General features: G+C 49.5%; 7 protein-coding genes across 7 annotated transcripts; 6 read left to right on the forward strand and 1 right to left on the reverse strand.

Annotated features, from left to right (window-relative positions):
- Window positions 1-1,325: 1,325 nt before the first annotated feature.
- Window positions 1,326-4,374, forward strand: N7457_000707 (uncharacterized protein; the record flags this gene model as incomplete). The annotated part of the gene is made up of 4 exons (XM_057171775.1): window positions 1,326-1,594; window positions 1,764-2,718; window positions 2,771-4,221; window positions 4,287-4,374. 4 exons carry the CDS (start codon window positions 1,326-1,328, stop codon window positions 4,372-4,374), a joined length of 2,763 nt encoding a protein of 920 aa, XP_057035678.1.
- Window positions 4,375-5,301: 927 nt separating this feature from the next.
- On the forward strand, window positions 5,302-5,825 carry N7457_000708 (Apq12 family protein; the record flags this gene model as incomplete). Its single annotated transcript, XM_057171776.1, has 2 exons — window positions 5,302-5,317; window positions 5,386-5,825. 2 exons carry the CDS (start codon window positions 5,302-5,304, stop codon window positions 5,823-5,825), a joined length of 456 nt encoding a protein of 151 aa, XP_057035679.1.
- A 627-nt stretch (window positions 5,826-6,452) lies between these two features.
- N7457_000709 (putative signal sequence-binding GTPase GPN3) lies at window positions 6,453-7,322 on the reverse strand (the record flags this gene model as incomplete). Its single annotated transcript, XM_057171777.1, has 1 exon — window positions 6,453-7,322. One exon carries the CDS (start codon window positions 7,320-7,322, stop codon window positions 6,453-6,455), a length of 870 nt encoding a protein of 289 aa, XP_057035680.1.
- Window positions 7,323-7,658: 336 nt separating this feature from the next.
- N7457_000710 (S-adenosylmethionine synthetase) lies at window positions 7,659-9,000 on the forward strand (the record flags this gene model as incomplete). Its single annotated transcript, XM_057171778.1, has 3 exons — window positions 7,659-7,747; window positions 7,860-7,945; window positions 8,000-9,000. The coding sequence occupies 3 exons, from the start codon at window positions 7,659-7,661 to the stop codon at window positions 8,998-9,000; spliced, it is 1,176 nt and encodes a 391-aa protein (XP_057035681.1).
- An 807-nt stretch (window positions 9,001-9,807) lies between these two features.
- On the forward strand, window positions 9,808-12,855 carry N7457_000711 (uncharacterized protein; the record flags this gene model as incomplete). Its single annotated transcript, XM_057171779.1, has 3 exons — window positions 9,808-9,972; window positions 10,046-10,792; window positions 10,843-12,855. The coding sequence occupies 3 exons, from the start codon at window positions 9,808-9,810 to the stop codon at window positions 12,853-12,855; spliced, it is 2,925 nt and encodes a 974-aa protein (XP_057035682.1).
- Window positions 12,856-13,827: 972 nt separating this feature from the next.
- Window positions 13,828-14,924, forward strand: N7457_000712 (uncharacterized protein; the record flags this gene model as incomplete). Its single annotated transcript, XM_057171780.1, has 4 exons — window positions 13,828-13,979; window positions 14,045-14,480; window positions 14,543-14,737; window positions 14,793-14,924. The coding sequence occupies 4 exons, from the start codon at window positions 13,828-13,830 to the stop codon at window positions 14,922-14,924; spliced, it is 915 nt and encodes a 304-aa protein (XP_057035683.1).
- A 1,386-nt stretch (window positions 14,925-16,310) lies between these two features.
- On the forward strand, window positions 16,311-16,780 carry N7457_000713 (Transcription factor; the record flags this gene model as incomplete). Its single annotated transcript, XM_057171781.1, is given in 3 exon segments — window positions 16,311-16,383; window positions 16,395-16,477; window positions 16,517-16,780. The coding sequence occupies 3 exon segments, from the start codon at window positions 16,311-16,313 to the stop codon at window positions 16,778-16,780; spliced, it is 420 nt and encodes a 139-aa protein (XP_057035684.1).
- Between the last annotated feature and the right edge of the window lie 84 nt (window positions 16,781-16,864).

The raw sequence follows: 16,864 nt of genomic DNA on the forward strand, positions 1-16,864 counted from the left end.
GCTTAAATCAGTTGAGATAACTATCCTTTTGCGGGGTCTTCAGTGCTCTGAGATGAAATGTCCACAACGTGAGGGTGAGATCTCTACTCCGTACTATGTTGTACAATCATATTGGCTGACGTCCCGTGTGATGTGACATGATGCAGGAACAGCTCTTTTAGTATCAGCGCTTGGCCCGTTCGACGCTAACACCACACTGGCCCAAGTGTTTGGCGAGACGCCCGATCGACGTATCAGTCTGATTGAACATAGGCTAGCTAACGTGCAAGGTTGGAACGAGCACGTTCTTCGGTCACAAATTTGAGGAACTTAAACCAGCTAATCCCCGAAAGCCAGAGAAAGCAAAAGGGGGCATCTCCACATCTTTTGGAAGCATGCTTTGGGAAGGACCCCTTAATCTCGAGGTTATTAAGTTTGCAATTTCATTCTATTTCGATGTTCATAAATTCATTCTTTTGTACGGAGTATGAAGTAGTAGTTGAAAGGAATATGTATTTCGAGGAACATATATCGTCCATATCTACTCCATATCTACTCCGTACATACGGAGTACACCTATGTACGGAGTATATGTAAGGATCCCCCGTGCTCTACAAACGTACCTACATATACCTAGGTAGGTACATGTGCGTACCCCGACACTCCGTATGGCGTATTGGATCTTTAAAGTCAAATATCAGGCAAATTGGGAAGTACTCCGAAGTACCTAGTGGCGCTGGGAAATAAGTCCAGCTACAAAAAGATACTAGCTTGCTACCCCTGAATCTCCAGGCACGGGCCAACCTCAGCAGATCCACGACTCAAGGGGGGCTTCTTTGTGCCACTTGACACTATTGGAGTTCTATTTTCATATTTCTAGTACATTACTCGATGTTATACTTGCTTTGTATGCACCGTACGGACTACCTAGGGACTCAGATCGATCGCGGATGATTGCGCAGTGGACCGAAACGGGAAAATTACCCAACCGCCATCTCGAGGTTCAAAGCGATGTCGATCCTACCGGCCAGAGCACTATCAATTGGACTTGCCAATCGAATCAATGCAACTCCCGACCCACGCCAGACCCCCCCTGCGCTCCACTCATGCTTACTTGTCCCGAAGCCAGCGCTAATGAATGGAGAACCCACGGGCGGTTTGCGCCAATCGCTCCGGCCTGTCGTGGACAGGACTTTCTCCTTTTCCTCTTCCCTTCTGATATTCATCTGTGAATAATCCTTCCCTTTTCGGTCGTCTTATTGGCGGGTGCCATTCTATATTCCGTGCTAATCGGCATGAGTGACTGTCGATCCATGGCTATTTTTTGATTTGGACCAGGGTGTTTCATGGCGTCTCCTCCTGGGCTCGGCGGCTCGCCCGCCCATTCAGAGAGCTTCTCTGGTCTTTTCCCTCCTCCGACTACTCCTCCACTGCAAAGGGGTCCTATCCCGCAAAATGATGATCTAGTGACTTCGGTCCCTGTGCACCCCTCCTCTCCCCTTTCGTTCGAGGGCAATAAACCCACTTCTATTCCCACATCACCCGTGGCTAGACCACCATCCCCTTCGTCGGTGGATGGAGACTCATTTATAACGGTGCAAAAGAACTCTAATAGGTATGCGACCAAGCCTGACCCCAGCTTTTCCTTTCTCGGACCTTTTTGCGGACCGTCACTTTCCCCCTCCCCGACATCATATCAAACAAGCATGATATGGCCCATACATGCTGTTCCGCTCCTCGAAAGTCTGGAAGGCTAATCGCGTGCCCCTGTCCCAATTCCGCAGATATTCACGAGGACGGCACCCTACCCAACCCCTACAAATCGATACCGCCGCCTCCCGGCACGGCTCCGCCTCGTACTTGAGATCCGTGCTCGAGGACAACGACGACGAAGACGAGGGTCCTGGCTACTTTGACGAAGAATACGAACACCAGTTCATGATTGGAACTCCTTTGCACAATCGTCTAGATAGCGAGCCGTTCATCCCAGTCCTCAAATCCCCTCCTCCAACGAAACGATCTTCACGACGGGCAACGAGTATGGCAATACACCCGCCTATGCACCGACCACCGCCACTACATATTGACGTGGATTCGCGATCAATGTCAATGTCCATGGCCGGAGATCCAAGGCTATCGAAGACGCCTGGAAACAAGATCAGCTCTTTCTTTGGCTGGAAGGGGACAGCTGGGAATAATAATACAGCAACATCCCCTGGAGGTGAATCCTCCAGCACCGAGATCTCCGATTCTGGTCACTCAGCAATGCCTTCCCCTATGCCACCATTAGCGAACGTCCCTTTCAAGCCTCCCTCCCCCTACGATACCCGGAATGGATATAGCCTCCCAGCGCGAACCTCACTGGGAGCTTCGAGTATAAAGGAAAATATATTTTTGTCTAAGATGGCGGAGATAGAAAGTGAATTGCGCGAGATAAGCTGCGAATTGGCGGGATCTATCCGTCGAGAAATGGACTTGGAGGATTTAGTCGAACGACTACAATCAGAAGTTCCGGAGAGTAATCGCCGAACCAGTGACTATTTCTCCGATTCAGGTACTAGCTCTGTTCGCTATGCTTCGGAATCTGGGAAGAACGAAGACATTGAGAAGATTCGCCGAGCTGCAGAGCAAGAACGGGCACAACTGAAGGTCGAATTATCGCAGAAGTTACAAGAGGAACGATCTCAGCGCTTGGCATCAGAATCGCATGTCCAGATCTTGGAATCGCAAGTTCAACAGGTATGTTTGGTGAACTAGGAGTAGCATGTGCATGCGACTAACATTTATCTAGCTTCGGCGCGAACGAACGGATCTGTCAGATATGTCGTCCAAAACCAAGGAACTTGAGACAGCCCTGGAAAATACCAAGCGAAAGTTGCTCGAAGAGCGACAATCAAAAGATAATTTCGAGGACCTTCTTACTGCCATGCGAGTAGAGTTGGAACAATTGCGTAATGACCGAGATCAACTTCGGGATGGCAACAGGCTCGTGGAGGAAATTGAAGCATTAAAGATTGAAAATGCCTCCTTGGCTCAGCTCCAAGGTGGCCGGTTCGCTTCGATTGCTGAGGAAGGTGCCTCCCCTACTAGAAATTCGGGCTTTGGGTTATCACGATCGAGTTCCATGGCGCGCAAGCCTAGCGGTTTAGCACGTTCGGGATCCCTTTCTCGATCCAATTCGGTCAACAATAACAGTGGTGGTAAATCACCAGAGACTCGTGAATCATTGGTCGATAAAGTCCATGATATCGAGGTACAACGCGATGCTCTCCACCAGACATTGCGGAACCTTCTTGATCGCCAGACATACCAGGCTCGCGAGTATAAGAAGCGTATTCGAATGCTGGAGACGGAGCTTGCTCAAGCCCAGCAATCGGGTCAACCGAGAAAACTAGGCTATGAGAGGGATGTCTGTAGCCTGCGTGATGAGGTAAACCATCTGCGCATGCGCGCTGAGGATGCCCTGGACGCAAAGTGGCAGTGCGAGAAGAACCTCGCTGGTCTTAAGATGGATTTGGACCGAGCAGAACAGGAAACTAGCTCTCTGCGCGTGCTTTTCCGTGAAGATACTGCTGCCGGTGCAGAGCTGATGGCTGATGAGGAAGGCTTTGCTGAGGTGGTGACCACATCATCGTCCTTGCAGTCCGCATTCCAACAATTGCAGGCGGATCGAGCGAATGTAGAGGCAAATATTACGGACTCGGAAGAGCTTGCTTCCTCGCTTGCTCGGGCTGAGACTTTGGGCCATAAGGTGCATTATCAGCTTCAGGTCAACACCTCTCTGCATGCTCGTCTTGCAGCGGCCATTGATAAGGGCGACAAAGACCAACAGATCTCAGTTGAACGAATCAACATCTTGCAGAACCACATGAGGGAGCTGGAGGATGTTCTTTTGGCGGCGCAAAACTACTCTGAAGAAGAGATGAGCAAGCATGAGGACGCGATTCGCTCGCTGAAGGAAAGCCAGAATGCCCAACTGATGCGCATGAAGACTGGCGGCCGGAACCTAGTCAGCCTCTCACCGCGACCACCAACCGCACCGTTCGATGCCCGCTTGCCGCGTTTGGATCAAACTACTAGTGGCGAGGGCGTGCCCTTGACTGAAGTTGTCCAGTCCGAAATGCTCGAGCGACGAGTCAAGGATCTCGAGAAACTCCTCCGCGATGCGGACATGGAGATGGAGCAAGTAGTCGGGCGGATGAACCGCACGCAAATTGACGTGGCGCAGCTTCAAACTGACAGGTATGCAGATCTTGATATGGGTCACATTCCTTTTCATCCATTTTCTTTACTAATTCATCCCACAGAGACGACGCTCTCCGCCAAACCCGCCAACTTCAAACCGACATCCAAACTGAGCGTGACGCCCTCAAATCGCTCACCAATGCCTTGTAAACTTGTCAGAACCTATGTTTTGCCTTTCTTGCTTTCTTACTATACCACATCTGCATTTGCATTCGCGCTCCCATCCCCGGCGATGGTAGAGTACAATGTCTTGGAGTTAAGTCGGAGTCCCATTTCTTTGTGCTTGTTTCTTTTGCAAAGATTATGCGCGTGGCATCGCGCTGACCTTTTCCCCCTGGTTTGGGCTCGGGGAGTTCCATTTTCTACACTTGTGAGACTGGTGGTTGACTGTTGTTTGTCACGCTTGTATATAAAACCGTCTCTGTTTGGGTAAATATTTAATCCACTGTACAGTACAATCTGTGGACAATTTCAGATTCAATGAATTATATCAAAATCAGTTGAAAGTGATGCGAATTTGAGGAAAAATACTGCTACACATCTACACCTATCCGTGAGAGTAGTGCCTTCACATGCGTTTGTCTAGTTTGCACGGTTGTTATCATCCGGGTCCTACGCAACCCTGGGAGTCCCAGCTTGAATGTCGCCTTCACTTATTAACCTGCCTGTCATTGATCGCATCGGGATATATACCTTCGGAAGTGACTGATTCTAGTGTCCGCCCCTGCTGACCTCCCTTACATCTCACGGAATTCATCCTTGGCCTAGTCGCATTGCTCAACTACAAATAACACAACAAGTTTCAGCGAAGAAACAAGCAAAGGACAACACCAATAACCAGTGGAAATCCAGCGCAATCTCGCTTTCCCTTACCTTGCACTTTTTCGCCCTTCAAACAGAAATCCAGTTTCAAGGGCCACAAAGTGCCAAAGCTGCCCAAACAAAGCGCCGGCGAGTCAAAGAAATCTGCAAACCTCACAAGCGAGGGATCTCACTCCCTACCCCTACCTTTCTTTTTCTTGACATAGCCACTGTCAATAATCAAAGAGATTCAAAGATCTCAAAGACACAATAACCATGGACTTCCTACCTGGTATGAATCTCCACTGACCTTACCAACCACTACAAATTTCCTCAAACTAATCAATCATTCCACAACAGAAAATCTCCAAACAGTTCTCCAGAACCCAACATTCGCCTACCTCCAATCAACTACACAAGATCACCTCACGGAAAATCTCTCACATCTCCGCACCATGGTGCTTCAACCCTATCTGATCGAGCCTGCCTCGGCGTTCCTCGCGACATACTCTGGTTCCATGCCAGACGTACTATCAGTTCTCGTTCTCATCGTCATTTTCTTTGTTTCTATCAGGATCCTGAAGTACGCCGCAGGCGTGTTCCTGTTCTGGGTCTTCCTCGTTGCCAAAATATTATTCTGGGGTGTGATTCTCGGTGTCGGCTGGTATGTCTACAATGCCGGCGTTGAGAACGCGAGCAGGGATGCCGGACGGCTTTGGGGTATAGCCTCTGGGTTTGTGGGCAATTTTGAAGAAAAGAGTAAGACAGCTGCTGCTGCTTATGCGGGAATTACCAAGTAGCCCTAGTTGCTTGGTTTCGTGGATCGGGATTGGAATGATGAACTATGGGTGCGTGTTTACCTGGGTTTGACGGTCCTCAGCTTGTTGCGGTCTTTCTTAGTGGCTGATATGCCTGTTTGAGGATATATAACGAAAATGCGCAATGGGTGTTTTTGTTTGGTTTGTGCTACTGTATTGGTCTAACATTTGTTAATCTGTTCTTGGGAATTGAAGATACAATATTCATAAATTGGTTGGGGGTTCTCGTTATGGTTGCTAATATCTTTTGATATGACCGAATGTCCATGTGTAATGTAGAGAGATATCAACCCCGAGTGCTTCAGCGATGGTTGTGTCGCGAGCATTCTTTGACTTGCGCTATCGAGAAAGCACCGGATGTTGTGAACTCGGCCGTGCAAAGGACGTTCGAAAGTCTGTCCAATATTGTAAATCTTGCCACTCTATCGGCCACAAAGAGACAGCATGAGATGAAAAGTCGCGGTTTATCTCATGGTCCTCCGGTTGCCGAAAACTCGAGGCTGGTGCAGGGCTCGACATTGGTTGAAGTAGTTCATTCAGGGAGGGTGATGAGTGTGCTGGGAATCTGAGTGCAAGTTGCAGCACTGCAGTGATCACATGTGATATCCATCAATCCTCATAATTCACCTCCACTGCATCCTTGGGTTCTCTCGGTTCCTGGGCCTCATGGTATTGGATGGCGTCATCGATGTGGCTCAAAATCGCCCCGACACTGTCCTCATCTGAGACATCCAGTTGCAGGAACGAGACCATACTGAAATCATCGATCAGCTGTCCAACTGCACGATTAAGCTGCTTGAACGATCCACCGCTCATCAAGGATTCTGTGGCCATGGGGTTGGCACTTGCGGTGAGATCGTCCTCCTCCTTATCTTGAAGCAACTGTACGTCCACATTGGTAAAGCGCTTCAATTCCCGGCGTGTCACCATATCGCGGACCTGATCCATCTTGCTGAGAATGTTGACATGTGGCATCTCCATCATCAGCATGGCAGACATGGCACTGAGAGTGCCGGCGAAAAATTTGGCTTTGTCGATGACGAAGGTGCTTTCGAGTAGGTAGGCGGCGCACATGTTGATGTTCAACGGGCCCTGTCGAGAAAGGAAAGTTGTGAGGGTAGGTAAAAGAGGAATATGGGTGTAGAGCTCGATCTGGCCGGGCATGTCGAAAATGATCAAGTACTCTTCGCTCAATGGTTCCAGTGCCTCTGATAAGAATTCCAGGTTCTGGAGCAAGAACTCAAAGCAGTAGATCAGACCTCCGTTAGGTCCCAGTCCCATCTCTTCCATCACATCTTCTAAAGTGATCAGGTCGCGGATATCAAGATCTGGATCGTAGGCAAATGACTCGGCGGCGGGGTCGAGATTCACATAGAAACAGCTGCGGCGGGTGGTCTGAAGGTGCTGGATCATTGCATTGCTGAATGTGGTTTTGCCCGCACCAGCGGGGCCCATCACTAGAACACCGAATTTAGACATGATTGCTGATTTATGTAAATAAGAGAAAAAAAAACTAAGGTCTATCTTATCGCGGTGACAAGAAAATTGTACTGCCGGGGATCTGCCGGGATTGACCGCCCCCAGATGGCGCGATCCCGGCTGACAGGGACCAGAAGTACGGCGTACAATGAGGGTACAAGATCGGTACCTGGTTGGTCCCGCAATCATACTGCGTTTCCGTTGTACCGCCACAGTACTCGGAAAAAAAAGCAAAACCCCACCAAAATTTCCCCTCCCCGGCCTCTTCCTCCCTTTTCCCTCTCCATTCCTCTTTTCCCTTCTTCATATCTCTTCTTTTCTTCACACACCGTCACAATGGGCTCTCTCGCAAACGGTTCTTCGCCTTCCGGCACTTTCCTTTTCACCTCCGAGTCAGTTGGTGAGGGTCACCCCGATAAGATTGCGTAAGTTATTCCCCTGATTCCCTTTATTTCCTGCTCTCGGAGTGTTCTTATAGAGGGGTTCTGCACTCAATTCCCTAATTCTTAGTATAATATACTAATTGATCACCAACAGTGATCAGGTCTCCGATGCTATCCTCGATGCCTGCCTTGCTGAGGATCCTCTCTCCAAGGTCGCTTGCGAGACTGCCACCAAGACCGGTATGTTGATCATGGTTCCTTGAGGCCAGATCTCAATCTGACATGTCTTCCTAGGTATGATTATGGTCTTCGGTGAGATCACCACCAAGGCCCACCTGGACTACCAGAAGATCATCCGTGGTGCTATCAAGGACATCGGTTACGATGCCTCCGAGAAGGGCTTCGACTACAAGACTTGCAACGTCTTGGTTGCCATTGAGCAGCAGTCCCCCGATATCGCTCAGGGTCTCCACTACGAGGAGGCTCTCGAGAAGCTCGGTGCCGGTGACCAGGGTATCATGTTCGGTTATGCCACCGACGAGACCCCTGAGCTCCTGCCCTTGACTATTCTCTTCTCTCACAAGCTTAACGCTGCCATGAAGGCCGCCCGTAAGGATGGCTCCATCCCCTGGTTGCTCCCCGATACCAAGACCCAGGTCACTATTGAGTATGCCCACGACAACGGTGCTGTCAAGCCTCTGCGTGTCGACACCGTCGTCATCTCCGCTCAGCACTCCGATGATGTCTCCACTGAAGAGGTCCGTGCTACCCTCAAGGAGAAGATCGTCCGCAAGGTCATCCCCGCCGAGCTCCTCGATGACCGCACCGTCTACCACATGCAGCCCTCCGGTCGCTTCGTCATCGGTGGTCCTCAGGGTGATGCCGGTCTCACTGGCCGTAAGATCATCGTTGACACCTACGGTGGTTGGGGTGCCCACGGTGGTGGTGCTTTCTCCGGAAAGGATTACTCCAAGGTCGATCGCTCGGCTGCCTACGTTGCGCGCTGGATCGCCAAGTCTTTGGTCCACGCCAAGCTGGCCCGTCGTGCCCTCGTCCAGCTCTCCTACGCTATTGGTGTTGCTGAGCCCCTCTCCATTTTCGTTGAGACCTACGGCACCTCCTCCAAGACTTCCGATGAGCTGGTCGACATCATTCGCAAGAACTTCGATCTCCGTCCCGGTGTCATCGTGAAGGACCTCGACCTGGCCAAGCCTATCTACTTCCAGACCGCCAAGAACGGCCACTTCACCAACCAGGAGTTCTCTTGGGAGAACCCTCGTGCCCTCAAGTTCTAGGCGGGCTCTGCTTAATCCGGTGATTTCGGACAACTTTTGACGACTGTGATGAGTTTGCTTTGTTTTCAACAACTCAAAGCACGATGAGCATAGACTATTAAACCCCCTTATAAAATCCGAAGTCGGTTCCCGCTTGGGGATCAACTTCTCTTGTTTCATTATCTGCATGGTCGCGCAAATGACGGGCCTTTTCGGCGAAGACAAAATTCAACATGATACCACTTTTCATCGGCTGGGAAAGGAAGTTTCTGGCGTTTTTCTTTCAACACCATACCTCTACTTCACTATCCATGGTGCCTCCCGAGTCAGCGGTCCTGCTTGCATGGATCGTTCTAACTTGGTTCAGACGCGGAAGGTTTTGCGGCACTCTCTGGGAGAGTCCCTTAGAGCCTTCTTCGTCTTGGCCCTGGGCTTGCTAATCTAAACATTAGCGATAGATTCAATAATATCCTTCATATTTTTTTTCATACATGGGCCTTGTACCATCCGAGCGTGCGTCAGCCAGTTGTAATCTTGTAATTCATCCCGATAGAAACCTTCACGGAGTTTCTTTTCTAAAAAAAAAAAAACAAAAGATGAAGTCCGTTATACTTGTGCTCTTGGCCATTTCACAAGAATCAATTAATGTGTCTGACATTGGACCAGGCGGAGTGCACGTCCCGACGCGTGACGCCAGACCCACCAAGATTTGAGCGCGATCTGTCGACATTGACGAAGTACACCAACCCCAATTGCTTTGTTAGTTTAGCTTAAGACTCGACTATTGCCTTTGGAATACAGGATGCCCACGATCTTCTAGACGCGACCATGGCCTCGCGTATAGTCCCTACTATCCTGGATCCGCTCAGTTCATCCGCGCTGAACAAACTCAACGAGCCGACCCCTCCACCCACAAAGAAGCGCAAGAGAAGCGACGCAGAGGAATTGAATCATGCTGCTGGACAGCTCTCTACGACCTCTATTGTTATTAGAGTGAGTTGTAATCAATGCAGCCTAATACAGAAGCCCTTTGGTTGCCGTTGCTCACTCTCCGTAACTTATATAGGCCCACGCAGCATCTTTATCTGATGAACCCTTAAACCTCCAACCAATTACAGCCATTCCCCGCTCTAGACTGCCCATCTCATGGCTTGACAACACACCTGCCTCTCGATCCGACGAGCAACCGGGTGGCCTGTTCACCGCGGACATCCCTACGCTAGAAATTGACCTGCGCGCAAAAGCCGAACCTACCGTCCTTGCCGTGCGCCTGGTGGCTAACGGTAGCCTTTACATTGTCGAAAGAGTGAAGAGGGGTTTATACTCACTCTCGAAGCTCGCGCGATGGGTGCACGAGGGCAACCTCATTGTTGCGGTCAAAGGGTGGCATGGGACCGACGTGGTGGAGGCGGATGCCATGGCTGTCAATGATACCTGTACTTTGTCTAATGGATCTGACTGGTGGCAGACTGCTCAGATCGATGAACCTGTCTCGGATGTCAAGGTGGCCGAAAAGTCTGCTGGGCTAGATATTGCGGTTGTTTTTGGTCCCTCTGAGACGGAGCTTGCCAATACCGACGCATCCTTTGTCGGTGTAATAGAGCATCGAAGCCTTTCACTTGCCCCATCAAGAAGCTTTGATGCCGCCGAGGCGGGTTCATTCTCGCTCACTGACTCTCAGAGCTTGGGGCATGTCGTTGAGCCTATGAATGTCGATGGCGTTGAATCAAATGTAGGGGATGTTCAACAGTCTCCCGAAGAGCTACTCGATGGGATGCGAGATCATTATTTGCAAGCTCTCTACGTTTCGAAGGTGATTATCACTACTCAATACCCGGGGACTTTCTGGCTGACAATTTCTAGACTTCTGTGGCGTACTTTGCGAAAGGCCCACTTACACGCTGCCGGTCTGCTTTCCAGGCCCGCGGCGCGGAGCAGTCTCAGGGCCCGGCAGATTTGATTGAATTTTATCGCGAGGCTATTCTCGCTGCAAAGAAAATGGATGTCAAATACAGAGAAACATTGCCATCGACAGTCCGTGACGCAGCGCTCGCTATCTCTGATGACGGTACTAAGCCCCAAAAACGGAAGAGTAAGAAAAAGAAGATGGGCAAGAATGGACTTTATCCAGAGGAGGAAGGTTTCATTCACAGGTGGTGGAAGGATAGAATCCTGAATGAGTCTTTAGCACAAGAAATGTCGCGCGAAACAGAGTCCAAGAAACAGATTTCGGAGCTTCGGCTGCGCGAGACACAACTGCAGATACTCTTAATTTTGGAGGTCATGGTATTGGAGATGATTATTGCTGCGGCAGGGAAGAACAGCGCCGACAAAGAGAAAGACCTGAACGGAGAGGTAGATGCGCCAAAGAAATCCAAGACCAAAAAGCCCACAGATCTGAACGTGGTTCTCGACCTCCATCTTGATCGAATGTGCATTTGGCACGCTGTCTCGATGGAAGAAACATCTGCTGCTACTACAGCAAAGGCTTCCTCATTCAGTAGCAGCCACCTTTCGGGCAAGAAAGTCGAGAGCGATGCGGTGCGTGACTTTTGCACAGAAGTCATCATTCCATTCTATGCCGCACGCCTCCCGGACAAGTGCAAGTTGATCACTCGCAAATTTGGCGTATCTAGCGGTATCTCCCCAGCTGCCAAAAAGACACAACCTCTGAGATCACACCGTGTGGAACCCGGAGCGGAAATCAAGCGACAACAGCCTGCACCGAAGCCCCGACGGACATTGCAGCGAGTGCTCACGGACGATAAAGCCGCAATGTCCCAGGCTCGGCACCCGGGATTGAGTCGATCCAACACGGCACCAACCCAACACAATGGAAAGCGTAGCCTTGATCCTTTGTTACCCACTGTGCTCAGCGGCAGTGTTCGTGGTGGCATACAGAAAGCGAAACGTACAGAAAACCGCGAGGTGGATCTGAATGCCATAGCGCGACAGCATGAGGCCAAATTACGCAAAGTCCAAATGCTGGCAGATCAGAAGAAAGAACTGGATGCTGCTATTCAAGCGCTCCGTAAACCAAACAGAGAACTTGTTTCTAAGGATCTGGCTGACGATGCATCGAAACGAGTTACAAACGGTGGGGGCAGTTCAAGGAAATCGCGCAACCCTGTACGAAACCCGTTCGGCGAAGGTGTACAGGTCATGGCGACTCCTCGAGGCAACCGAAAGAAGGACGTGGTGGTTGGGTTACCGTCGCAGTCTCGCAGTCTCGCCCCATCCCGGTCATTTGCTGGTGTTGAAAACTCACCTTTCGGCGAATCCCCTGTTATGATCCCATCCTCGAGTCGACGAGCAATCTCATTCTCTGGCGCCGACTCCGACCCTTTCAATTCTCATGACATCTCTCACGAGGGACGAGACCGAGCCATTCAAGAAACTCCAACTAGACCGTCCTCTAAACTTTTCCAGAGTGATACTATAGCTGCCCGTCGGCCATCGTCCTCTACGGGCAAAGGGCTCTTCAGAGTGCCCAACCTCCCAACCCCTCGGTCATCCACGCAATCAATGGTCCCAGGCTCCCCCATCCATTCACGCCCCAGCACTGTCTCCTCATTCACAGAGAACTTGTCGGCATCATCTCGACGACTCAGCCAGTCCCTCAACCACGCCCGCGCCTCGGCAATCATGGAGACCCCACCCAAGAAAAGCGCATTGCACAGCATATCTACACCCACGGCTGTGCCTTTTTCTCTGTCTCTTGATGCCATGGTCATGGATCATTCTCGCGCTCAGTCTCCACCGGTCGTCATGGGCACCCCGGTCAAAAGTGCCACGACTGTGCCAGTCACTCCCGAAAAATCGCAGTCCAAGTCGATATACGAGCAACTGGGCTGGGATGATGAGATGGAATTCTAATTTCCAATGCATTCACGTTACGATGCATAGCATAATCATGGATCATGTATTGATATGGAGTTTGTGTGCGCCTTTCTTTTGCTTTTCTTTCTGTTCTTTCTCGTTTCCCGCACATGTGGGGTTTAACTTGTACTGGTGTTTGGGTTGTTCACCTTTCGGCTGGTGTTCCAGATTGCGATTGAGGCAATGGCATGGCGTGCATCGTTTGGTTCTTTTTGGATATATCCCTATCACCGCATTATTTTAGCATCCTCATCATAGCATCTCATACCTTCCCACCATATCTCAGATAAGAAAACTTAGTTCGAAATATTGTATACGGTCATCAGGCGCCATGTGATACTTTCGATTCAAACAGAACACTACTCGGCATTTAAAGCTGGATTTTGCAGTGTGAAGTAAATGCACTCTGTAGAGTTCGACAGCTTGGCTCGTGTTTCATATAGATTGAACAGGCGTCCTCAGCTACGGCTCCACATATTCCCTCCAATGTAAGCCTTTAGAGTTAAGATTGACGCAAATGTATAGTTTATTGTAGATACGTGTTCGGAGGACTCCGTATTCCCCTGATACATCAACACTAGCCTCTTTTTTTAGATCAGTGGGAGTCAATAGTCAATTGCAGCTAGACGCCACTAGATCGGCCTTGGCTGAACAATCTGAGAGAGCCTTACGCGGTCGCCCCACTGTGAAGGCAGTCGGATTCCTTTTTGAATACGGAGTGTTATCTTTAATAAACAAGAGGTCTCCTGAGAGAAGGAAATAGTCTGTCTTGCTACGTTATACGTTATACTCCGTACGTTCTACGTGAATGGCTTTGCCTGCACACACCATCTGCTTGGCTACCCTGTAACGGTCCAATCCTCCAACCCTTTCCACTCCTTCCAACCAGACACCTTTCAAGACGAATCCGACGATGGTTACGAGAAACCTTCCACGCACAAGAAGGAATCCGAGATCCACATGTATCCAATGTCATCAAAATCGGCCATGAGCGAACCCGAAAACCATCACAAGGCGCCAAACCACAGCCGGCCTCTACTATACATCCCCAATACATTATGGACACGACTGTTTGCAGTAACAGTGGTCACCGAGACAGTCCTCACAGTTGCAATTGAAAGGTACGGGGTCGACCCTGAATACTAGCGCCATCTCAGAATTGGACCCCGGCTTACGACGAAATTAGCTGGATTCTTGTGAGCCTGTGGAACCACCTCGAGGACAACGACAAAGCCGGCGGACCAATGCGCCTTCAGTCGTTCCTGGGCCTTTACATTTTCGCCCTTCTATACGAGCTTGCGCTTTCATATGATGCACTGCGCCGAAAGAACATAATCCAGCTGGTCGGACTCTGTATCTGCAATCTGGGCCTGTTGACCTACGGCTTCATCCAGATGCAGGAGATCAAGGTCACCATCTCCAGTTTGGTAACTGATAAGATCCTCAGCAACCATCTTCAGGACCTGTATCGCGTCGAGCTTATTCTTGTGCCGGTGATTCTAGGTATCGGAACTGTGTGCATGGCCTTTTTCACATGGAAGTTGCGCGCGGAATTCTCCTGGTCGATATACAAAAATATCAGTGCGGATTTGCAAATGAAGCGCCGGTATTTTACATATCAGGTTCGTTGCGCCGTTGTTAATACCTCCCAGTTTCCTTTGCTCACTGATTCCATTCTTCTCAGGTGTTTATCGCCCTCCTAAAGTTCGACTTCTTCTTCGTATTCGGAAGTCAACTCCAAATCCTCCTTGTCGTCCTCAGAACTGAAGATGCCGATTTTATCCTCAATGCCGCTTTGATTCCAATCACAATTGCGACCTTGATACTGTCAGCTCAATTTTGCAAACGGGAGAAACCCAAATTCCTCATACTCATGATGGTGAGGGCTCTTAAGCGCGAAGCATATTCCAAATGTAAACTAACCAGCAATTCAGATAGTTATGCTTATTATAATTGGATGTTTTGTCTTCACACTCTTTCGAATGTACAGCCCCACAGATAGCACTGATTTCAGCTCTGTCCGTGTCTCCCTGACATTATTTGCGGCTGTGTCGCTCTCTTTTTGATGATAGTCACAATCATCAACTCGGCGATGTGTATGCTTAATTTCAACAATGGATTGAAAAACCATATCAATCCCCCTAAGAAACGGCGCAAAACATCAGTCACGTTGGAGCTCGAATCGCAGGAGACTCCAACACGGTTCTTGTTGAATTAAACCTGCTAATTTTACGACGTACTACCCTTGCTCTTTCTTGATGTCTTCGATTCTTACTTTCTATGTACATATAAATCAGAATTATGAATTTGGAAACTCAATCGCTTGCCTGTGATTTCACAAGAAGATGACCACGGGCTATTTAAAATATTGCACCTGCTCAGATCTCTGCTACAAAGAATCAGTTAGAATGTGTGATGTAGAAGTGCTTCCGGGGTTCCCGATTGGGCGGACCGGCGATCTTCGCCAATTTGCACGTCCCCCGCTCATCTCATCTTGTTCCCTAGAACCCGACCTCTTTGGATTCTGACCCGGTTTGAGATGGAGATGCCTATGCAATTACAAGGCATCCCTAATCGGCTGAGTCAACGGCGCACTTCTTGCAGGATTACAGCAAGACCCAAGAAAAGACCTGTTGCGTATCTCCAACATCAAACTTCTGCTCGTCATTTTTACAACTGTCATCGATGTCATGCGCAGAAAATCAAATGTTCTGGGGAAAAGCCATGCTCCAAGTGCTGAGCTGTAGGCTACGGCCCCAATGCAGATACGCAAGGAAGGTCGCTCAAGCAGTCAAGAGCAGAGCAGGCCTGAACTACAATATTCCTCAACCCCAAAATCCACCCCCCGTGGCATGAGAGCGCCGCATTCGTATATGGTGGACCACCTGCACGCTTGGCCGATATTGGGGCTCCAAATCAGGTTTCCCAGTGCAAATTCATGTCGAGGATATTCATGTCGACCCACCGTCTATTCGGATGTCTGAAACATTCCCTGCCCAATTTTCAGATGGCGCTTACCGAGTAACAACAGTAGAACTTGCTAAAATCATCGGTAGCGCGACAGGGGAAATATACTGTCGGAAGATTTCAGCTGAGACATTCCTACCTCGTTAGCAGAGACTTTTGACTCAACTGAAACAGTGGGTTTAATCTCTTCCCGGGCATTTAAGGCTCAGGGAAGATATGCCAAACTCGAAACACACGGTCCAGATTCACCTGAGTTCAATTTTGTAAGAACCCTTGGGGGGGGGTTCTTTTCTGGAACTAGGCTGACCTCCCCAGTGTGTCATCCTGGCGATTCGACCAATGCTCCTACACATCCTCGCTTTAAAGACAAAAACCAGACCAACCATTCTATGAATGCCATTTCACCAATCTTGGTCACGCTAAGCGAGGCATTATACACGCGGCAAGACACTCTCTGACACTATGTGTGAATAAATGGTGAATAAATGGACCAGTGGCTCCTTGACAATATTGAGCTACTCTTTCCCTGCTTACCTTTTCTCTGTTGCATTAATCCTGGTTATTTCAAGTCTTCTGTCTCTTGGAGATTCAAGCGATTTGGCATCGGCCGAAGCCGCAACGAAAATTCTCAAGAACCTCGGCTTATCGGATAGTCTCCCATCAAGAGACCTATATGAACGCATGCAAAAAGTACGGCGGTGTCTTCAAGGCGGTTGACTTTATTCTTCACCGTCGCTTTCTCACGGTGCTGCGGAAAATGTTGCCAGTCTCTGAGAGTCGCGCTCCAGGCTCTCTCCAACGCACTATGTGCCCTCTGGAAGATCCGGCCCACCCAGTCTCCGAAACGAGTGTGCCACATCTCACCACTGAAATGGCTCTTCATCAACCCACCATGCTGAATTTTCGAACCCAGCCCCCGTGGACTTTGAACTACTTGATCCAGTGGGGATGTTAAATGATTTTGATTTGGCAACTTCTATGTCTCCCGATTCCTGACTCACTATCCTGACTCACTATGTCTGAAGTCAATAATGAAAGA

The sequence above is a fragment of the Penicillium paradoxum genome (assembly GCF_028828445.1).
Source record: "Penicillium paradoxum strain IBT 22861 chromosome Unknown utg000002l_segment0_segment0, whole genome shotgun sequence".
NCBI lineage: Eukaryota > Fungi > Ascomycota > Eurotiomycetes > Eurotiales > Aspergillaceae > Penicillium > Penicillium paradoxum.